At 32.6% G+C, this 24,823-nt stretch overlaps 1 protein-coding gene across 1 annotated transcript; it reads left to right on the forward strand.

The window, feature by feature from the left end:
* The first annotated feature begins 20,111 nt into the window (after window positions 1-20,111).
* On the forward strand, window positions 20,112-23,463 carry LOC114314931 (S-adenosyl-L-methionine-dependent methyltransferases superfamily protein). Its single transcript, XM_028261461.2, has 4 exons — window positions 20,112-20,342; window positions 20,467-20,880; window positions 22,156-22,428; window positions 23,083-23,463. The coding sequence occupies exons 1-4, from the start codon at window positions 20,127-20,129 to the stop codon at window positions 23,413-23,415; spliced, it is 1,236 nt and encodes a 411-aa protein (XP_028117262.2). The 5' UTR covers window positions 20,112-20,126; the 3' UTR covers window positions 23,416-23,463.
* Window positions 23,464-24,823: the final 1,360 nt, after the last annotated feature.

A 24,823-nucleotide genomic window follows, 5' to 3' on the forward strand; every position in this document is an offset into this window, starting at 1 on the left:
AAACTAGTTGATAACTTTGGAGACTGTTAATATGGTTGAAAACAGCTTTTAAATTATATTTTACAAGATTATGGGACAATTTGGGAACTTATTAAAAAAGTCACAAAAGTCAATTTTTTTTAACTAAAAAAATTATTAAAAAGTTAAAAAAAAGTCAAAAAATTCAATTTTTTATTAACTTTCCAAAACACCATTATATATGGATACTGTTATAATACACACATCTCAAAAATGGTATATCATTAGCAAATTATGTTGTCATAAACAAATCAATCTTTTTATAACTTAATAGATCATAACCAAACACTTTTGAGTCGTAACTAAAATTTGTTATGGTCGTAACTAAAATTACTACTAGTAAATCAAAATTAAGTCATAACCAATACTACAAATGTGTCATATCCAATGGTCATAATCAAACACTACTTGAGATATAACCAAATATCTTTTCGATCATAACCAAATTACCAACCACAAAAATTCATAATTAAATTATAACTAATATCACAATAAATCATAACTATGACATATGATATACACTTTTTTCAAGATGTATTGCTCTATCCATCTCAAAATATTAATTCCTTATTTCATTTTTTATTGTCTCAAAATATTAGTACCTTTTTAAAAATCAGGAATAAAATAATATAAATTTACTATTTTACTCTTCTTTTAAATTCATTAATAACACCAAAAAAAAATATAATTATGACAATTGATATTTTTCAAAAAATGTACTATCAAAAGGTAATTTTAAAAAATCAATATTTTTAAAACATAATAATTATGCTATCAAAAAAAATTAAATTCTTGAAAAAAGATCATTATTTTGGAACGGAGAGTATTTTCCCATCATATTTTTCCCTTGATGTTAGATGATTACTTATTCTAGTCTTCATTTATTCTTGATTGTTCTGCTTTGGGTGTCTAAGTAGTGGTTGAAATTATTATTATTCCACTACCACCAAACGAGATAGTGTGTAGCCCATTAATTAGTCCAACTAAGTAGTTTAGAAATTTGTTAAACAATTGGGATTTTTAAATCTACTTAAATCACAAAAAGGCTAATAAATAGATTAGTTAGAAAATTTATAGAAATTATAAGCGATGAAACAAAACAAAATTAATGCTACACCATCCTTTATAACCAAAACTATTCTCAATAAGACGAGGTTAAGAAAGACCTCTTGGTGCTTGACTAGATCTTGGTAGCCAACACTGTGGCTTCCCCGCCCCTCACTCACAACCGTTGTTAGAATCCTCTATTAGAAATGGTTTTGAAAGTTTTGAAAAAATCTAATTTTTTCATAATTTTAGTATATTTTTTAGGTAGGACCTATGTGTTAAATTTGACGGGTCTAAGTAGTAACACGTTCTATGTCACGTTGTGATTCACGTGATATATTTGGTTGCTCAAAACCATTAACGGGTGAATGTGAAATTAAAACCAAAGTGAACTCCGTGGAAATGGAGTTTTTGGTGAAATTTCCTAAAGGTTTGGTTTAAGGGTTGTCTCACATTAATTTGGTGGGTAAACTTTGAGTGGGTTTATATGGCTTGAGTTTGGAAATTGGGGTAGGCCCAAGGGGCACCCAAGTTTTGTAGAGAGGGAGGTTATGGGCTAAACCAATTGGACCCAAAAATAAACACACACACCGCCATCCAGTTGGGTTGTGCTTATCTGGCCTAATACTAATTATTTTTTGGGCCAAAAACTTTTGAATTTTATTTTTCTAAAATTAAATTCTAATTTTTGGAATTTGAATTTCGAAAATTAATTCCTAAAATTTCTGCCCGATTTTTTCCTCCACCAAAATTCTGCCCGGTTTTTATCTGTTTGAATTTAAATCGGAACAGTTTCAGTATCTATTCAAATTCAAACCCAAACAGTATCATATTTGTTCATTCAAACTGAACAGGTTTGCATCTGTTTAATTCAAACCAAACAACCACATTTTCTCCTATAAATAGACAGACCCTCTATTGATTTTTCATTCATTTAGAAAATTCGTTCTTTCCTCTGTAATTATTCTCTGCATTTTGCTGCAGATAATTTTCTATGAGAAAGAGTACAAACACAAAGTGTGTTCGTTGTGAAAATAATTTGTAGTGCTGCTATTGTTTGCTGTTGATCATTTTATCCTAGGAGATAGACGTTCACAATCTGAAAGAACCGTGGAGATGACGAATCTGTCTTAAAGACACAGTGTTAAACACTGGACTTGATCAGAAAAATTTGTTCAACAAATTAATTTGGTAAATAATTAATTTGCTTTTCTATTTTATTATTTTTTCTGTTTCAGATTTTGATTTTGTTTTTGTAACAAAATAAAAATCTATTTTATTTATTTTATTTTATTTTCTGATTTGATTTTTGTAATCAAATAAACTCTCTCATTTCTTTTTTCTTCTATATTCTGTTTGTTGTTAAGTACACAAACAGAATTTATTTTATTTTTTTTAAATACAGTGAAAATTGTCCAACATCCTCCACCTTTTTCCCATCATTCGTTGGGGTTGAACCTCTTTGCAACATTTCTTGATATAAACAACAATCTCATTTAGATCAATGCTAGCTTCAATTCCCTTCTCTCTCTCCCCTCTTGTTGAACATATCTGTGGTAACTTCAAGGTAAGCACCTACACAATTTTGGATAATTCTAGTTTCACACACCAATTCCTCTTAGTTTATGTGGGGATATATTTTCTGAGTACCAACACATGGCCAAGGTGACGCCGACGTGTCAGCCGATGTGCCACGTGTCCTGGTTGTTATGTCAAGGTCATCTCGGATAGGCCGAGGTTACCTCCGAAGATATCAGAATCTGAGATAAGCGGATGAGGGGCAAGAGTCCTAGAATAAGAGAAGACTTCAGTTTGTATTAAGATAAGACTCTTAGAGAGTTTATCCTAATCTTACTGGGAGTCCAAGATTAGCAGTAATCATGAGTCCATAGAAGTGAGGCTTCTATTGGGACTAGGTTTATGTTGGCTATAAAAGAGAGGCACCCCCATGGGTTTAAGGTATGCTTTTGATTCTCAAGCTTGTGAGTTTAGCACTTGATTTATCTTTGAGAGATATACTGACTTGATCGCGGAGTGCCCCCGGGTAGACGAACCACCGCCGAAATCTTCTCTTTCTGTTGCAGGTCAGCCAGGTGCCATCTATTTTGCCGGTACTCTCCAGCTGGTTACTAAGCGGGCAATGTGGTCAGAAAATCACCCACACAATTTGGCACCATCTGTGGGAATCGAAGAAGAATAGATGGCCAATGAAAGAAAGAAGAATAGATGGCCAATGAAAAAAAAAAGAATATATGGCCAATGACGGACAGAAGGATCAGATTGGAGACAACACTCCTGCTAGGAGTGGGAGACCTATCAATCTCGACGTTGAAGGGGATGACCGCAACACAGAAACTCGTGACCAGAGTCACGGAGTGAAAGACGCCGGCCAGAAAGGTGACACACCAAAGATAACAGATCAAAGCGGATACTACAACGAAAATGACCTCCAGGTATGGAAGGATAGATACCTGCGGAGGAACGAAGACCCTTCCAGAAGAGACGCAAAGACAGGGGGCATGAGCGCTCCCAAGGAGATAACATTCAAGTATAGAAGAACTCATCCTAAGTGAGCAGATCCCGGATTCCAGATCCTGGATCCCAGATCCTAGAAGACATGATCTGGGCCTAGATGAGTAGGTCCGAGAAGAGAAGAGCTCAACCTGAGTGAGTAGATCCAAGATTCTAGCAGACAAGATCTCGACAATTAAGTTAGAGAAGAGAAGAGCTCAGTGAGCAGATCTCAGATCCCAGGAAAAAAAAAAAAACACACAAGGTTGGACTGCAGTTAGCCAGGTTGAAGACCTTTTATAAGGTTCGCAAAAGAGTATGTGGAAGCCATGCAGGGGGCAGAGAGAAGAAGAATATGTTTACCACTTGTTGAAATTCTGTGTGAATTTACAAGTTGGTTAAACCGATATGATGTTTACCACTTGTTAAAATTCTATGTGAATTTACAAGTTAAAGTTAAACCGAGATGATGTTTAACACTTGTTGAAATTCTGTGTGAATTTACAAGTTGAAGTTAAACCGATGTGATATTTAACACTTGTTGAAATTTTGTGTGAATTTATAAGTTGAAGTTAAACCAAGATGATGTTTAACACTTGTTGAAATTCTGTGTGAATTTACAAGTTGAAATTAAATTGAGGTCATATTTAACACTTGTTGAAATTCTGTGTGAATTTACAAGCTGAAGTTAAACCGAGGTCATATTTAACACTTGTTGAAATTCTGTGTGAATTTACAAGTTGAAGTTAAACCGAGATGATATTTAACACTTGTTGAAATTCTATGTGAATTTACAAGTTGAAGTTAAACCGATGCGATATTTAACACTTGTTGAAATTCTGTGTGAATTTATAGGTTGAAGTTAAACCGAGATGATGTTTAACACTTGTTGAAATTCTGTGTGAATTTACAAGTTGGAGTTAAACCGAGGTCATATTTAACACTTGTTGAAATTCTGTGTGAATTTACAAGTTGAAGTTAAACCGAGGTCGTATCGGAAGAACATTGGTTTAAACACTTGTTGAAATTCTGTGTGAATTTACAAGTTATAGTTAAACCGAGGTCGTATCGAAAGAAAGATGGTTTAACACTTGTTGAAATTTTGAGAAAAATTTACAAGCTGAAGTTAAGCCGAGATTATGATAAAGGATGATGGTTAAAACACTTGTTGAAATTTTTGAGAAAAATTTACAAGTTAAAGTCAAGCTCAAGCAATATCTGCGTACTTGCCAAGACTACCAGGTTGTCAAAACTTGAAATATGGAAAACTGAAGTCTTGATAGAAGACATTGAGAAAGTGACAAGTCCTAAGCAACACTTGTGAAAATATTTGTTACAATATTTTCAAGTGTTAGGACAAGGCTGAAATGAGCAAGATTAGAAGTTGTGACAAAGGTATTTTACCCGAAGAGATTGCACAGTCAAGGTGTACTTTGAAGACATGCAAATTATTCTAAGTGTAGAATCATACAAGAGCGGAAAAAAGAAGACATTCATTCAAATAAGAGATTAGATAAATGCATTTAAAGAAGAAAGAAGGCACTTCGGCCTGAATATTGAAAAATAAATTATTCAGACTACAAAAATGGCACGTCGGCCAGATTAAAAGCATACAAAGAAGGACAAAGTACAAGATACAAAGTACAAGGAGTAAAAGAAGGAAACAAAACTACTCGGCATCAATGGCAGGATATAGAAGACAGTTGGGAAGACTTCTCAGCAGCCTTCTCGGCCTCGAGCTCAGCATCGATCTCCCGAAGAGTTTGATCAAAGCTCTTCTCGGCGATTGGCACCTCGGAGTTTGAAGGCAATGATTGAAAACAAGAATCTGGAAAAAGACACAGAAAACAGAAATAAGAATGTAATTCATAATCAAGAATGGTAATGAAGCTATCAGGAAATCAAGACAAAAAGATTGCACAGGTGTGTCAAGCCAAGAACAGTGGCAGAAATCAACAGATGTGTGAATAATGTATATTCAAGAAGATGATTTGGAAACAACGGGTAAAACAGCAATGGTGATTAACAATGAAGCAGAGCTTCTTGGAAAGTAACAAGAAATAAAATCAGGAGGAATAGTGGCTTACTAGAAAGAGGGAAGCCAGAATGAGAATTGCCGAAGTCTGATGACGGATACGAAAATGACAGAATGACGTAAGCTTCACCGGAGGAGAGGAACGAAAACAGTTGCAGAGCTTGAAAGCTTGGAACAATGACGGATTTAAACAAAAGAGCTAGAAAGAGAAAAAGCCAGAGGATTGAATGAAAAAAGAGAAAAATCAGAGTCAAGAAGATGACAAAGTTCAAGAATAAAGCCAAGTGCACAAGCACTAAATAAGTATATGAAGAACAAGAAAGTAATGACCCAGACACGATGCTAGCAACAGAAAGCGGATATGGCAAGAACAGTGCCAGGCGTTCAAACAATTCGAAACTTGAAAATAGACGAAAATAGAAAACAACAGAGGGCAAGTAAACGGATTCAGTAGAGTTATGAAAGATTGAGCTTAATAAAAGAGTTTATGAACCTACCAAGAAAAATGAACGCCGATATGAAGATCGCCGGAGTCAAATAGATGACTGGAAGTTGGGAACCCACCGAAGAATATGAGTGGAGCAGTTGCAAAGCTCTTGGAGTTTACGAATTAATGGATCAAGAACCTCGGCTAGGAGGTGTGATCTCGAACAGCTTGAAAAACATGAAGTTTGATACTTAACAGAAGTGGACAGTAAAATCCAGGGAACTTTGAGGTCGACGAGTTTGATCTCGGATAGAGGGGCACAGATGAACGAACAATGTAGGTTCCATCACCTCAGAATGCCGAGGTAATAGAACCTAGGGGGCAGTTGTGAGGATATATTTTCTGAGTACCAACACGTGGCCAAGGTGACGCCGACGTGTCAGCCGAGGTAGCACGTGTCCTAATTGTTATGCCGAGGTTACCTCCGAAGATATCGGAATCTGAGATAAGCGGATGATGGGCAAGAGTCCTAGAATGAGAGAAGACTTCAGTTTGTATTAAGATAAGACTCTTAGAGAGTTTATCCTAATTTTACTGGGAGTCCAAGATTAGCAGTAATCATGAGTCCATAGAAGTTAGGCTTCTATTGGGACTAGGTTTATGTTGGCTATAAAAGAGAGGCACCCCCATGGGTCTAAGGTATGCTTTTGATACTCAAGCTTGTGAGTTTAGCACTTGATCTATCTTTGAGAGATATACTGACTTGATCGTCAGAGTGCTCCCGGGTAGACGAACCACCGTCAGAATCTTCTCTTTCTGTTGCAGGTCAGCCAGGTGCCATCTATTTTGCCGGTGCTCTCCAACTGGTTACTAAGCGGGCAGTGTGATCAGAAAATCACCCACACAGTTTATATACTTAATGAATTTTTCTCTTAATACAATCTTATCTTAGAATAAAAATACCATAATACCATTATATTTTTTCACCCAAAGTCTAGTTCTAAAGCATCATAACTATTCTCTATCACCAATGCCATCTCTAATTGAAAAGTTCGACTCACACATCTCCTTAAAACCTAAGTATTAAGGGAAAGAAAATTGGAACCTTATAACCTGCACATATGGGGCAACTCTAGGCTGGGACACATTCCAACACACCTTTCTAGACCACAACATACAGTAGCCGGACAAATGACACCTTTCTGGACACCTGCACATATGGGGCAACTCCAGGTTGGGACACATTCCACTACACCTTTCTGGACCACAATATATAGTAGCCCGACAAACGGCACTAATCACAGACTCAACTAAGCTCTAGTACCAAATTGAAAAACTCAGCCCACACTTCTCCTTAAAACCCAAGTATTAAGGAGAGTGAAACTGGAGCCTTATAACTAGCACAAATGTAGGCAACTCACGGCAATGTGAGACACATTCCAACAGCTCTCTCTCATTCACCATTCCCTCTTGCCGTCTCTTTTTCCCACTACCTACAACCACCTTCCACCGTAAAACCATATATTCCCACAAGAAATTTGTTGCAAAGCACCCACTTTCGAGGTTAACTGTGGAGGTCTAGAATGGAAGGGGATATGGAGGGCTAAGAGTGGCAACAACGGCATGGAATGAGGGGTGGATCGACGAAAGAAAAACTAGGGTTTCAAATTTGAAGATGATGGTATTGTTAAAATAAAGAGATGTGTGTACTAAGTTTTTTTTTTTTTGTATATTAATTAAGTATGTGTACTAAGTGAAATTGAAGTATGAAAATAGAATTACTCCACAATTTCTTAAGACTCCCTATCTTTCTTAAAAATCTTTATTACAGTTATCAGATTACAAAATATATTTTCTACTCTTATTCCTACTAACTAAATCTTGACCATAATCCCCTTACCCTAGCCATCACAGCCATTGTTGCCATCACCCTTAGCCGCCTTCTCTCTACCCTCATTTACCAAATCCGGATCCTCGGTGCCCCTTTCCTGCCGCACAACCCTGTAGCCCCCCAAAACGATGTCGTTTTGGGGGGTTTTTTGTTTTTTTTTTTCTTTTCTTTTTATTCTTTCTCTTCCATCTGTGTTTGGTCTTCTGCAGAACAGAAACCAGAGGGAGAGAGGAGGGGAAGAAGAGAGAGAGGAAGGGAGAAGAAGAAGGGTTCAGAGTGTCGGCGACGGCGAGGATTTGGTCGGCGGCTTCCAATCTCGGCTCGGATTCTCTAGCTCGGGTCATGGCCGGCGAGGAGCTTCTCGGCGATGAGGAGGGTCACGGCCGGCGAGGAGCTTCTCGGCGATGAGGAGCCACCGCTCTGCTGCTACTGATGCCGCCGTGAGGGGAGGAGCTTCTCAGCTTCCATTTCTGTCACTCTCTCTCTCTGCTTTCACTCTCTCTCTCTTCTTCCTTCCTCTTTCTCTTCTTCCCCTTCCCTCTCCTCTGATTTCTGTTCTGCAGAAGACTAAACACAGACGGAAGAGAAAGAAGAAAAAAAAAACAAAAAACCCCCCAAAATGACGTCGTTTTGAGGAGCTACAGGGTTGTGCGACCAGAAAGGGGCACCGAGAATCCGAATTCACCCCTTTCAAGCCTCTCCCACCATCCTCGTCTCTTTTCCAACCATTCTTTCCACCGAGACCCCCTTACAACTGTGAGGCCCCACTACTATTAATTTACCCAGGGTTGTATCAACTGGAAGGGAGTCAATATAATTTTTAAAAATTTTTAGAGGAACTTACTGATAAGTCCCATGTACTAAGTTCAAAACCCAGCTAATCCCAAAACAAAATACTTGCACCAATTAGTCCAATACATTTTTAATTGTTATCAAAAAATCCTTTTTTTTTTCTTTTAATTTACAGACACTGTTCACATCTTACTACCGTCGGACTTCCGTCAAATGGTCGCGGGAGACTCGTCGGAATGTTCAACATCGCCGGAGACTCGTCGGAATGTTTAAAACATGTTATGAAACTGTAAAATTTTACAGTTCTAAAAAATGTTATAAAACTGCAAAATTTTACAGTTTTCACCGCCTGTAACTAAAACTCAAAAATTACTTGTTCAGAATTCAAAAATTTTCACATTACAAATCTGTGTGATATCTGTACAAATCTGAGTCATTACAGATCTGTTTCAATGATATTATAGATCTATTTCATCATCAACAACAACAACCATAGATCAACAACTATCCCAAAAAAAATCTGTAAATAGAGAGAGAAAGAGAGAGAAATTGACAAAGATATATACACAAATCTGTTCAATCTAAGCACAGATCTGAGGATGAGCGTCTTCTTGTTCTTGTTCTTGTTCTTTATCGCCTTCTTGTTTGACTTTAGGACTGAGATTAGGGTTAGAGGAGGTGGCGTAAGGAGGGAAGCAAAAAGCAGAGAGAGAGGGGAAAGGATTTTTGAATGTACTCAAAAAATTATGAAATTAAATGGTGTCTACATGTTCTACATGAAACCTATGGATAATTTCTCCAAAATTTTAAGGTATAAAAATATTTCCTGTTCAAAACTTAGACCTTCCGTCCGGTCAAAACAAGCTTTAGGCACTTATTCAATTTAAAAATAAATAATAAAAAAAAAATAATAATAATAATAATAAAAGAACGTACATATATTTAAGGGAGTCTGACCTAGTGCCGTTCGTTTTGGGAAGAACCCCAAAAAGCATTAATGAAGGGTAGTTGAAAACATTTCCTTCTTTGGTTTGGTTTGGTTTTAAGAAATAAATTTTTAAAAAAAAAATTCTAAAATTTTGTTTAGTTATTTTTAAAATCACTTTCTGTTTCTTACACATCACTCAATTACTTTTTTTTTTATTTTTTCTTTCATTCTTAATTACTTTTTCTCTCACACATATCTACTCAATTATAACAAAATATCAAATCATTTCAAATTTTCATATTCTAAAACTATTTCTAAAATATATAATCAAAAAAATTAAAAAAATTTCTAAACTCTTTCTCTAAATTTTATTTTAAAAATTTATCTCTCAAAATCAAACCGGCCCAAATTTGCAGCTAATTTTGTCCAAAAGACAGGGCTCTTATTATTTGCCAATTTCTGAGTAATAAATGCTCCTTCACCAACTTCTGTGGCAGTTTACGAAATCCAAATTGGATTTTAGTACAATTTTTCAATTCAAAAAATAAATAAATAATTAAAAAAATATTCATTTCCTAATTTTATCTACCTCATATGGAATTAAAGTGGGTTTAAGATATAAATGAGAGAAGACTGTAAAATCACTTCATATGGGTCTCCAAAGGCTTCAATTAAGAGATGTTAAAATAAGGCGATTAAATAATTATATTTGTAAGATCTTTCGGGAAGATTATTAATACAAAAATAAGGCGATTAAATAATCACAACCACATGATCAAAAGTAATATTTATCTTAAAATAATGAATGATCTACTCTAAAAATTATATTTATTAATTTTTTTTAAAGATAAATTTAATTTTATTATATGATTGTAATTATCTGATCAAAATAATTTTTTATATAGATGATCTTGTCAAAAAATTCTACAAAATAAATAATTTAGATCATAGAGATAAATCTCCAATTAAGTCACAAGTATCATCCTTTTTCGATATAAGGATGAGACTTGTGATTCAATAACTTTTGGAATAATTACATTTTATCTCTTGTAATTTTACGCGTTTTCACATTACTTCCCGATGTTAATAAATGTACTCATAAATTTCTTATAATTTTGACTAAAATACAAAAGTGACGAAATATGATAAACTTGATAGTGCGTGGAACAAACGCGCTAGAAAAGCGTGTCTGCACTGACTATACTTTTTACAATGACTAAACTACCCCTATTTTTAAAATCAGGACTTTCTAAATCACAAATTTGTCTCTTTTAAACCGATCTCTCTCTCTCTCTCGTGCGAACCCATTTCACCAAACCTCTCTATCTCGCTCATCCTCTCTGCATCTCTCTCTCTCTTCTCCTTTTCTAACCTCACCACCACCAACACACCCATTGCTGGCACAGAATTGCCGTCGACCTCCGCCAAGTCATCGTTGCCCTCAGCTACTCCTACTGCCGCAAGATCTTCGATTCCTGCCCCTCCATTGCCTCCCTCGTCGAAACCCAAATCCAACGACGAATTCCCTTTCAGTTTCTCTCTCTCTCTTTATATATATATATATATATATTTAGATTAGGGCTAATCCAGAGACACCAAACCCTAACCCTAGGTTGTCATCTCCGCATCTGAGGTTCCTCAAGTTCTTGCAATCGAACTCTCTCTGTACATTAAGAACTGGGGTTCCACATCTGAGGTTCTTCATAAAACATTGAACTCTTCCCCCAATCCCCGTTTCTTAGAATCAGAAAAACAGGCACTCAGAGAGAGAGAGTGAGAGATATGCAAAGCATGGCTTTCAAAGCTTAAGGCCACGGCGGTAGATTTCATATATATATATATATATATATTATATACACGGAGAGAGGTGATGCGTTTTATATCTATATAATATATATATATACACACATATATGAGAGGAGATCAATTCGTGGGTTGGAAGCATTTCATATGGATGATTATTCAGTACTCTCGGAGTATGAACACGTGGTGTTCCATAAAGTTTTGATTGATGGAGAGACACAAGGGCTCACGATTTATGTTGGAGATGGGGGACAACATGGGACTAACTAATTGATTTGGAATATGGACACGTGATGCTCCGGGATGCTCCGAGAGTATTGAATAATTTCCCCTATATAATATATATAGAGAGAGAGTGTTAAATTATGAGAAAAATGGAAGTAAAATGACATTTATAAGAAAATTGAATTATAATTTTTTTTCAATATTTCACCACGTCCCGTCACTTTTACACTTTAATCAAAATTAATGAAAGTTTATAGGCACATATATATTAATGTCAGGAAAGTAACGTGAAAACGCATGAAATAAAATGTAATTACCCCATAATTTTTTGGGTATAGTGGTGGAGGCAATATCACTATTTATAAATTATTTCATGAGTAAATAATTAATAGCTCTTAATAATTGAATTTAATTTCTTTTAAGTTCTATTAAATATAAATCTTAGTAAATCATCATTAAAAAATAATTTTTTGTGATGATTTTTTATATATGTCGCTAAAAATTAATTATTACTGACTTTTTTTGTCACAATTTGTATAATTTGTTACTAAAATTTATAATTAGTGACGTTTTTTATGATAAATTTTTTAAATTATCTTTAAAAATTAAAAATTAATAACTTTTTTTATAATAATTTTTTTAAATTGTCATTAATTTTCTATGATAAAATTTTTAAACTATAGTTAAAAATTAAATATTAATAATATTGAATAAAAAATATCATAAATTATTATAAAATTTATTAGACAATAAACTCATCTATCCATCTATACGTAAATTTCTTAATTTTATTTTATTAAAGGTACAACCTAGAATGATGTGACGTTATGCTCAATATTTAAAAAAAAAAATTTGTTTGACAGCTTTAGAAACAAATCCCATTCATTGATTTGATGTTTTGATTTTTTTTTTTAATTTCTATATTATTAGAATTCAATTAAAATTTTAAAATTAAGAAATATATCATCACCATATTTGTTTTCATTTTTTTTGAAAATATTTTTTATAAAATTTTACTTTTTTATTTTTCGTATTTTTTTATTTTTACTAAATTTTTTTAATATTTTAAGCAAATTTTTTAATTTTTAAACATCTTAACATAAATACACTTAAAAAGCATAATTTTTGTAAAAAAAATCTTTAAAAAATTTATTAAATATCAAAAATACAAAAAAATATGAAAATTTAGTATATTTTTCATATTTTATGTATTTATTAATTTTTAAAAATATTTTTTCATAAATATTTAATTTTTAAATATATTTAAATAAGATGTATCTAAAAAAAATATTTAAAATTTTAAAAATATATACTAAAAATAAAAAAAATACAAAAAATAAAAACTTGAATTCAGAAAAACACACTGATTATTGTTTTGAAAAACGTACTAGCTGTAGCAACCGGCACAGTTGACCGGATAATTCGCAAGATCAATTCGTGAGATTTTAACAAGGGAGATAAGATAACTAAGGCACCGTTTGGGAAGAAGTTGGTTGGGCTTTTTTGGCTATTTTAGCCACAAAAAATAAAATAGGCTATTTTAGCCATAACAAACAAAACATCACATCCAACCCATAATCATTACACTCTTCTCTCACAAAAAAAGTCAAAAAAGCCAAAAAGCCAAAAAGTCCTTCCCAAACCAAGCTTTTTAGCCGAGGCTAAAATAGCCAAAAAAACCAAAAAGCCAAAAAGCAAACCCACTTCCCAAACGGAGGCTAAGGTTTATGCGGCGAAGAAAGAAAAAATTATAAGCCCTCGTTTGGTTTAGGCTTATATGAGGTTGTTTTGAAAAAATGATTAAAAATTAATTTTTTTTTTAATTTGTTTTTTGAAAAAACATATAAGAATATGAGTGACGATATGATCTAAAATGGGTTAAAAATTAGAAGATGATTTTTAACCTTCTTCTTAAAATAGCCCAAGGTTAAAATAGTCACAAAAAATTTAAATAGATTAAAAAATTAATAAGATAAAATGTCACATTTAAAATATAATTATTTTATTTTTTCTCTCATAAAAGTCAAAAAATTCAGAAAAACCTAACTCAAAGTGAGTCGATTTTTTGACTTTTTTGATTTTTGTGAGCAATGAAATGATTATGATTTGAATGTGACATTTTATTTTATTGATTTTTTAATCTATTTTATCTTTTTATAACTATTTTAACTTGATAGCCCCCAACTGAGATACCAAGCAAGGGCATAATATATATATATATATATATATATATTATGTCATGTGACAATTAAGGTGCTATTTGTTGTCTAATTTCAAGCAAAAGTTAATTTTAGATGAAAAGTTAAAATTAAAGGAAAAAAAACTTTAAAATTAAAATGAGAAAATAGACAAATATAAAAATGATAAAATATAATTTATTTATTTGATTTTTTGAGAGGGGGCTTAAACCTCTTTAATAACATACATTTTGTTGTCTTTCTTTGTTTTAATCTACAACCACTTCAATTCTATTAGCGTGTTTGGTTTCAGTTTTTTAAAAGTTAATTTTTTTATTTTTTGTGTTTTTTTATTTGTAGTGAATATTTTTAAAATTTTAAATAATTTTCTTTTTTTACTTTTTTAGATGCATCTTACTTAGATGTATCTAAATAGTAAAATATTTTAAAAAATTCATAAATACGCAAAAGTACAAAAAAAATTCTTATGTTTTGGTTAGGGGTGAGCAGCGAATATATCAATCCGCCCAAATCGACCGAACCGAACCGATTCACTGCATTTTGGACGGATGCGTGATGACGAGCGGACGGTTATAGATTGATTTTTTTCAATCCGCCTAATTTTGGACAGATGGCGGATTTGAGATTCCTTTGACCACAACCGAACCACCAAACCACGAGCACCCCTAGTAATTTGAAAGACTTCGTGTTTTCAATTTGTTTAGATATTCTATTTGTATTTTCAATTGAAAAAGAGTTTAAATATTCTATTGAAAAAGAGTTTTCAACTTGATTATATTTTTTGAATTGAAAAAAATAAATATATTATTTATCTATATTTTTTGGTTTTCAAATCTAACTCTAAAAATAATAAATAAAAAAGATGATATATGCTGGTTGATTTTTGTTTTGAAAAACATATATAGATGTAGCAATAGCATACAATCTCTACTACTACTTTGTTCATGGTTTTGTGGTTTGAATTGTTTTTATATTTTAAAAATTGTAATACTTTATGTGGATGAGGCATGCTGTGATTGTAATATATGGATGATACATGTAATGATTGTACTATTCTAAAGTTTCAAACTTTCTTTCTTTGGATAAGGTATGCAATGATTGTAATCCTTTTTTAAGTCATTGACTGTAATATATATATATATATATTTTTGCAGAAGTGCACAAATTGAATTCTGTTGAAAATTTATAAATTTTTAAACCGCCAAACCAATTCGCATCCATCCGTCAACCCGCTCAATCCATACCTGCCGAATTGGCGGACGGATGCGAATTGATTTTTTTTAATCTACCAATTCGGCGGACGAATGGCGAATTAGAGGTTTCATGGCCGCAACCGATCCACGCCCACCCCTAGTTTTGGTTTAGTGTATTTTTTAAAAATTTTGTTCACAAATGTTATATTTTTTAAATGTATTTATGTTAAATGTGTCTAAAAATTAAATTTTTTAAAAATTATTTTTTGAAAATCAAAACCAAACAAGTTAATTTGTTTTCTTTGCTTGTTTTTGACATGCATCATGCATGTTGTCAACACCTTCAATTTTAAAGATACAACATGCCACCTAATATTTTGCACCATTTTTCGGGATGTTCTTATTTATTTATTGAATTAGGAACATCTTATTAATGATACTACGTTGACTCAGGTTGTTTTGAAAAAATAGTTAAAAATTTATTTTTTTAAGCCTTTTTTGAATTAACGTGTAAAAAATGATATGAATCAAAATAGATTAAAAATTAAAAAATAACGTTTAACCATCTCTTAAAATGACCCTCAATCTATGAAGCACGGGTACTCCAAAAATAGTGCCGTACAAGCACCGGGTACTTACTGGGTGCGGGTACGCGTACCGATACGACTGCACGCGTATCGGGTATGGCAAAAAGTGGTCGGGTACGTCTGCCTCAGTCGGGTAAGACATGGGTACGGCTTAGGTACGGCATGGGTACGCCTTTGGTGCGTTTTGGATACATCGGGGACAAAAATCAATTTTTTTGAAAAATTAAGGGGTACCGGAGCAATATTAAGAAAAATTTTAAAAAAATAAAATAAAAAATGTATATACGAATGAAGTTGTTTTGCCCTAATCTCATCCCTTTTGACCTAATCTCATCAGTTGAGCACCAAGAGGCGACTTCGACCCAGAGATCACCTCGTCTTCGACTTCGACCTAGAGATCACCCTCGTCTTCGACTTCGACCCACGGCATCGGGTACGACTTCTTCTTCGCTGTTTCATCACCCTCCTCTTCTCTCATCTTCTTCGTTTCTTCTTCTTCATCTCATTTTTTTTTTTGCAGAGATCAGCAAATATCTATCATCTATTTTCGTCCCCCGCAACCAAGTAAGTGGTCAGAATTTCTTCATCTTTATTTTTTTTGTTTTTTTTCTTGTTTCTTCTTTCTTCTTCAGAGAGGTATAATCTGATGTTGATGTAGAACCAAAAAAAAATTAGAGAGGCATAGAACCAAGTTATTCAATCATATTTAGAACAAAAAAAAATTTAGATCAAAAAAATTAATAAATTAGAACACAAATATATTAATAAAAAATTAGAACCAAGTTAATAAATTAGAACACAAATATATTAATAAAAAATTAATAAATTAGAACCAAGTTATTCCTTTGCTTGGATTATGGACTGCATTGGTGTTGGTTATGTTGAATTCAAATATATTAATATTTTTGTCTTTTAGTTTTATAGTTCTCTTTTTAGTTTTGATATTTAACTTCAATTTGTAGGTTGGATCTTTTAACCATAATTATAAAAAATAAAAAAAATAAAAAAATATCGGCATACCGCAGCCGTACCCGTACCCTACTTTTTTGGGGTTTTGCCGTATCGGCGCACCCGTACTCGTACCCGTACCGTACTCGTACCCGCACCCGTGCTTCTTAGCCCTCAATTTATAAGTTAACTTTTGCTTTCTTTGGGATTATCTTGTTAGCGGAGGATTTCCTCTGTTCTAAAATTTAGATTAATAAAGGATATTTGAGTCTGTAAAGTTTATTATGAGTCCAATTTTGTTGATCCAAATCGTTCATTTTGTTAAATATTTCGTATATTTTATTCAAAAAAAATAGGTCAATCCGATAACTGTAATTCATTCAGTTTATAGTGTTTTTCACTAAAAAAATGAAAGACAATTGTGTTTTTAAAAAATGAATTATACATTTTTTATGACAAATAATAAATTGAACAAGTAACAGTTATCGGATCGACATAATTCTTTTGGATGAAATGCATGAAGTATTGACAAAATGAATTGTTTAAATTATCGAAACGGAACCCATAGTGGACCTCACAAGCCTAAATGTCTCACATGGGTGTGGAGTTCGCAATTTTATGAATTTCGCAACTATATGAAATATTTGATTATTTATTTAATAAAAAATTTGAAACATATAACATTTTCCTTATATTAATGGCTTAATGGCTCTATTTATTACTTGACTTATTTTTGTAATTATTTTAAGGTCAAATTTTTATTTTATTTCTAGATCTGCCAAAACTAGTAGATGATCCTTAAAATTTTAAAATTTTGGAATCAATTTTGAAGAAAAAAAATTATTAAATACCAAAATAAGTCAAATTTTATGGAAAACCCAAGAAGTTAACTTTGTGTTTTCAAACAAATAAGTGGACTTTTTATAGTTAAAAAATAAGAAAAAATTATATATAAATCCCATCTTGAAGGATGGTGATCTGGTTAGTCTTAAGAATTTTTTTATAAATCAATTAGTTCAATTAATTTTAAAAATATAGATTTAATATATTATTTGAAAACTGAATTTACAACTACCTCTTACTTCCTTTTTTTTGCTTTTCCAACTTTTTCTTTTTCTTCTTCTTTTTCTTCTTCTTATTTTTTTTTTTTTTGGGTGTGTGTGCTAGAAAGGTAAGATATACAATCTATGAAAATCAAATTTGGGATAATTTTTATGTAAATATTTTTTTTAATGTGGAAAATATTTCAAAAAGAGTACAAAAATGACTTGAAATATATGATTCTTCAAACATTCTAAAAGAATGTAGGATTATCCAAACATTTCAAAAAAAAATACAAAAACTACTTTGTAAGTTTCGGACAAATGTATAATTTCAAATTGTAATACTCCAATATAACACCCAAAAGTAACACTCCAAAAAAACTCATAAGTAAATTTTTTCCAAACGTAACACTCCAATATAACTCTCTAAAAAATTTGTTAGTGTAACACTCTAATGTAACACAAAAAAAAAAAAAAAAAATTCTTAGTATATTTTTTCTAAATATAATACTCTAATGTAACACTTTAAAAAAAATATGTGAGTTTCTTTAAACCATGCCAAATGATTTTTCAAATCATTTCATAAGGATTACAAAAATTTCTTAGTAAGTTTTGGTCAAATATATAATTTCAAACTGTGACTGTAACATTTGAAAAAAATCCACTAAGGAGTTTTTAGTATTTTTGTGTGTTACATTGGAGTGCGTTACATTGGAGTGTTACGTTTAGGATTACATTTATTGGAGTGTTACGTTTAGGAAAAATACATTAAGGTTTCGTTTGGGAATAGACTATTTTAGTAACTTTTTTACTTTTTACGAAAAGATGTGCAGAAAAATAAAGAGAGTGATATGACAATTGTGAAATGACGAAATTTTCTCCACATGGAAAGCGAGACGAGCTGCTCCTTACTATGCTTTGTAGAAAAAATACCAAGTTATCAATGATCTCTCCCGACCAGAGTTGGTCGGGAGGACCTTCTAATGATCAAGTTAGAATTTTGTTTGGACATATTATATTTGAAAGGAAAGACTAGTTATATTGGTTTTTTTATTGTTTTGGTTTCCTTGGTTCTTCCTTTTATAGTGTCAATAACTTGCATTTGGGCCGTTGGATGACTATCTTGATCCAATGATATTTTATGCCCCTGGACCTTGGTTGGGCAAGTGGTCAAGTTGTCCTGATCTACCACTGTTAGAGTTGTTTTATTTTGGATGGCCTAGATTAGTTTGGACACTAGTTCTCATCTTTGACTGTTGGATCTTACTCATCAGATGATTCTACTGTCAAGATATGTTGGTCCCATATCTCCATCTCTGTCAATTCTGATCTCCATTGTAGGTTACAAACGAATCCATGGGCTCTCCTTTGTGTTGCAGATTTCCTTCCAGAAGGCGATCTTATTCAAACCTTCTATCACGTGACTTTGTCTCTTTCATTAAGATGGATCTAACAAGAATTTGGGCCTAGCCCTTACTTTGGAGCTGCTTTAGCTGGATTAAATGCTCTGGGCCATATACCCATTTTCTTGGGCTCTAGGTCAATATTTTTACCCTTTACAACAACTTATACTAGTGACTTTTTAATTTTTTGACTTTAGTGTCTTATATTAGAGCAATACATTATCAGACTGTTACATTGAAGTGTTATGTTCTTATTTGTAATGTGAGATTTTTTTCAGAAAGAGGGAAAATCTAAAATCGCTATAGTGCGAGTTGCCAAATGTGTAATTTTACATTTAGATAAATCCACTTTTATCTCTTAAAAATTAAACCTAAATGCGTAAATGACTATTTTTTTTGTGTAATTTTAATTTTAATTTTAATGAGACTTTTACTTTATAAGAAAAAAGAAATAGTTAAACAATTCATAATACCACATTTTAAGATTTATTGATACGCCTCGTTTGGGAACAGACTATTTTAGTAACTTTTTAGTTTTTTGGCTAAAATATGAGATAAAAAAATAGTATGTTTGGGATGTCTTTTTGACTTTTTACGAAAAGATGTGCAAAAAGTAGAGAGAAAAAAGAATCTTTGACTTTTTGGTATAAGTTGTTGATTTTTTAATTTTTTTAGTAACTTTTTAGCTTTTAGACTAAAACAGCCACTGCCAAACGAGGTCTTAATTAAAAAAAAAAATCCAAAAAAACTGTAAAATATTAAGGCCAAGTTTGGGAAGATAAGAAAAAGTCAAAAAGTCAAAAAATTACTCAAAAAGTTAAAAAGTTAACACTATTCACAAAAAGTCAACAATTACGGCTGCACAGCTCTCAATTCTAATTTTTTCCTACAAACTAATATTTATAATTTTTTAATACACATTTTTTTATAAAAAGTTAAAAAATTAATCCAAACATCTATATTTTTTCCCTTAATTTTTTAATAAAAAAAATAAAAAATACACTTAATTATGACACCCCCAAACAATCCCTAAATCAATGATCTCTATTTAAAATTGTTGTTGTGAGGGGGCATAGTATGGATAAATCTTTAAGAAATATAATAGGAAGAAGGAGAAGAAAGGGACCAAAGCAGAAGAACTTGCTTTTCAAAAGGGGGATAAAAGTCGGTTTTGAGTTGAAGACTCAAAGAACTCCTTCCTTCCTTCTTACTACTACCATGGATGTCGAGAAAGTTTTCCACATGACTGGTGGCGCTGGAGACTCTAGCTATGCCAAAAACTCTTCTCTTCAGGTCTCTCTCTCTCTCTCTCTCTCTCACACACACACACACACACACACACACACACACACACACACACAAACCAGTTATGTTTTTGATTTTCATGTTCTTTTTCTTTTTCTTTTTTTCTTTTCAGAAAAAGGGCTCAGATATGGTGAAGCACATAACCATGGGGGCAATTCAACAGCTTTATCTCACAACATCTCCAAAGAGCATAGGCATAGCAGACTTGGGCTGTTCTTCTGGAACAAATTCATTATCGACCATAAGAGAAATGGTAGACGCAATCGAAGAGACCAATCGCAGCAAAGTTTCTCAACCATTGCCAGAGTTTCGAGTCTACCTCAATGATCTTCCCACCAACGACTTCAACGCAGTCTTCAAGGCCTTGCCGGACTTTTACAGAGAACTCAAGCAAGCAAGAATTGATCAGGGATCCGGCCCATCTATTTACATCGCCGGTTATCCGGGTTCCTTTTATGGAAGGTTGTTTCCGACCGACTGCTTGCACTTCATCTACTCCTCTTACAGTCTTCACTGGCTTTCAAGGGTAAACTTTCATTCATTTTCTTCCACTTTCCACCCAGCAAAGTAAAAACAAAAAAAAGAACTCTAACAAAGAGGATTGATTTCATACATATATAGCAGGAGCAACTAAGAAAGAAAGAGTGCCTTGTTTATGCTGCATATATTATATATGCTTGTTTCTATAGGAAAAGAAAGTTCAACTGTCTTTGTGTGTTGTTGATATTTGTAGGCCAAAGTCAATTATTTTGGTCACCTTTAGAATCGCTTAAAGAATGATGATCTTTAATCTTTTGTGATTTTTCTTTTCTTTTGGGTATATGTGCGCTCTTATCAATCAAATTAACCTTGATCATTCTTTTGTTAAAGCTCAAAATGATTGATGCTGGCCAGCACAAGATTCTCTGTCTTCAAAATTCACGTCGTCTCCCTATCTTAGTATATAATAGGTGACTAAGAATGCATTGAGACGGACAAAAATCTCGAAAATAGAGAATAATGGCCGGGCAAGGTATTATTTAAGATTTTGAGATTAAAGATTGTGATCGCCCTTTTGTGGATCAAAATGAAGCCAAATAGGTGTTGGACGGTATAAGATTCTTTGTACTCTAAAATCTATGTCCACTCCCTATCTCAGTACATATATAGTGAGTGAAAAATAGTACATTTTGGTCATGTCTGATTCACAAGACTAAGTTTGATTCACAAGACTAATAGTGAAGGATTAATAATCCTATTAAATTAGTGTGATATTCATTATCCAATTTGATTAATATCCATTTGATTAATAATCCTATCCCTACCCTATTACTAATAATCTTACAAATTTGTTGGATTAATAATCCTAAATCAAAATATTAAAACAAGCATAGGATAATTAGCCACACGGATTAATAATTTCAATCCTATGCTCTAATCAATCCAATCAAACATGCCATTTGAGAACCAAGGATCATAGCCGTGCATGATACTTGGTGTGTAAGCCCATAAATTGCACCCAACATCCTTTGATCCTTATATATTTCACGTTGATTTCTAGCATTTACTAGATTAAGCAAATAAAACATTAACTTGATTTTTATGAATTTTGAACACTCAATTTCAATTAAGGTCTTAAGTTTGAAGCGAAAAGAAAGTTATTTATCACATATTCTCTGAATATATCAATATGTCATACATTAGATATGGAATTGTGCCAAACATTTTTAATGCATTAATTAGATGAAATGTGATTTGATTAATCAGACCTCAGTCCTCACCATCTAACCAAAGTTGACAATGATGATATCAATTAATGTAGGTTCCTCCAGCTCTTTATGATGAGCAAGGAATGTCAATCAACAAAGGCAACATTTACATATCTGAATCTAGCCCCCCTGAGGTCTCAGAAGCATACTTCAGGCAATTCCAAGAGGACTTCTCATTGTTCCTTCGATCACGCTCGGAAGAGCTGATCGCCGGAGGCAGAATGGTGCTAATTTTGTTGGGAAGGATAGGTTCAAACCATGTTGACAGAGGCAACTCATTATTGTGGAAGCTTCTCACTCAATCCCTTACCATTTTGGTTTCGCAGGTAGTGTACTACTTATTGAACTCATAGTCTTATAAAAGCATTTTGTGGGGTTTTTTAATACCAAAATTTACTTTACCCATTCGTGAGGCTGATCTCTTTGTGGTTTTGGACTAATATGCAGTCTAGCCAACAAAATACTATTTTATCCTTCCACGAAAAAGGGCTAGGAAGGGAAGAGGGAGCGGTGGCACTGGTCAGAGGGGAAGGGGGTACGGCGGTGGTGGTTGTGGACAAAAGTGGGGTGGCAGTGAGGGCTGAAAAGCGAAGAGGGAGGTGCAACTGTGGTTGGGGAAGGGAGAAGGGGTGGCTGGAGGTGACAAAGAAGAGAGAAATTGGTTTGTTAGAGTTTGAGTTTTTAGGGTTTTGAGGTTATGAAGATAAAATGACTAATGAGGTCATTTATGTTTTTTTTTTTTTTTTGGGCAAACCATTTTTTAGTGAAAAGAAAAAAAAAATGAATTCGTAAATGGGCACATTTAATACCATTTTCGTCTATTTGGACAGAAATGTGGTAGTTACAAATTAATTCAAAATCAGGAGCTATCAAACTTATATTCGAATTACGGGGTAAAAAGTCTCAAACCAAAAGGAGATAAAAGTGAAATTTACCTCCTTTCCTTTAATCACTTACACTTGATTTATGTTATTTTGCAGGGGAAAGTTGAGAAGGACAAGCTTGACTCTTATGAAGCCCATTTTTATGCACCATCAAAAGAAGAATTAGAAGATGAAACAAGAAGAGAGGGTTCATTTGAAATGGACAGGCTCGAAATGGTTGAAATGGGTAGGGATGTTGAGGATAGTAAGAGCTATGGAATGGCAGTTGCTAAGGCAGTTAGGGCCATCCAAGAATCAATGATAAGCCACCATTTTGGAGAAGGAATTGTGGATAGTTTGTTCCAGCAATATGAAAGATTGGTGGTTGAAGAAATGGCTAGAGAAGAGATGATAACTGTCAGTTTTGTTATTGTTCTTGGGAAAAAATAATGATTATTCAAACATGAATTGAATTAATTATATTTGTCTTTATTGAAATTTGTTTATTGTGTCAATCTCATCCTATTTTTTCAAATTGATGAATTTTGCTTTTAATTTTTCATACCATGTCGATTTTGTCTAATTACTATCACCCGCAAAAAAATTAAACAAAAATCAATACTAAGGGCAAGTTTGGGAAGACTAAATAAGTGTATTTTTTAATTTTTTATGAAATATAAATTGGATTTGGGTTGGATTTGAAGTGATGTGTTAGAGAGGTAATGTGACTTAAATAAGATGATGTGACTTAAATAAGATAGTGATTTTTTAATTTTTTAAATTTTTTTTTGAAGATGTCAAACTTAACCTAAAATGATTCATTCAAAAAATTAGATGTCAATTCCACTCAATCAATCACTTTGAAAAGTAATAAAAAGGCATCAAAGGTGGACTAAAATTTAAAGTTAAAATTAAAAAAACTAAACTAAAAGAAGAGACAATTACTACAAGAATATATACAAACACCTTATGTGCATGAGAATGAAGGACAAATGTAAAAGTGCATATGCGGAGCATTCTCATTCATCAGGTAGTTTAACTACGATACAATATGTGCGACTGTGGTCTTGTTTGGCAACAGGTTAATTTAATAATTTTTTTAGTTATTTAATTAAAATATGAGTTAAAAAAAATTAGTATATTAAAGATAATTTTTTAATTTTTTACGAAAAGATGTGTAAAAAATAAAGAAAAAAAAGAATTTTTGACTTTTTAATATAAATTATTGACTTTTTAACTAATTTAATTACTTTTTAACTAAAAGATAGAATTTCTAAACGAGACCTGTATATATATATATATATATATTTTGATACTATCGTATCCGAGTAATGATTTGAAAAAAAATATATATATATATAAAATATAAGTAAAATATTATATTATATTTTTTAAAATTTCAATCTAACTTCATAAATCAAATAATTGAAACACAAATTTAAAAAAGACACGAAAAACAGAGATCGGAAAATGAGGGCTATTTCGATAGAAGAGAATTGACTGATGAAGAGTGACAGTGAGAGTGAGAGTGAGAGTGAGAGAGGGAGGGGTAGGGGCTAACCAGATAAGATTGTTGGTGAGTCTCTCTCTCGGTGAATGTGATCGTGCTAACGTAATCGATTTTTGTCCCGTACTGAATTTTTTTTCAATCTCATCTGTTGCTTTAATGTTATTTTTGATTGGATTAGTCGGTAAACTTCGTACTTCGTTGCGAGTAGTACAAACAAAATCTTGTTGCAAATATGAATCACATAACAAAATAATGATGGTTTGGAAAGTGATTTTTTAAATAAGTTTATACATTAAAATGTGTTGAAAAAAATTATTAATATGTTTAGAAATATTTTTTAATTTTTTA

The sequence above is a fragment of the Camellia sinensis genome, chromosome 1, assembly GCF_055761805.1.
Source record: "Camellia sinensis isolate YWXY chromosome 1, ASM5576180v1, whole genome shotgun sequence".
Taxonomy (NCBI): Eukaryota; Viridiplantae; Streptophyta; class Magnoliopsida; order Ericales; family Theaceae; genus Camellia; species Camellia sinensis.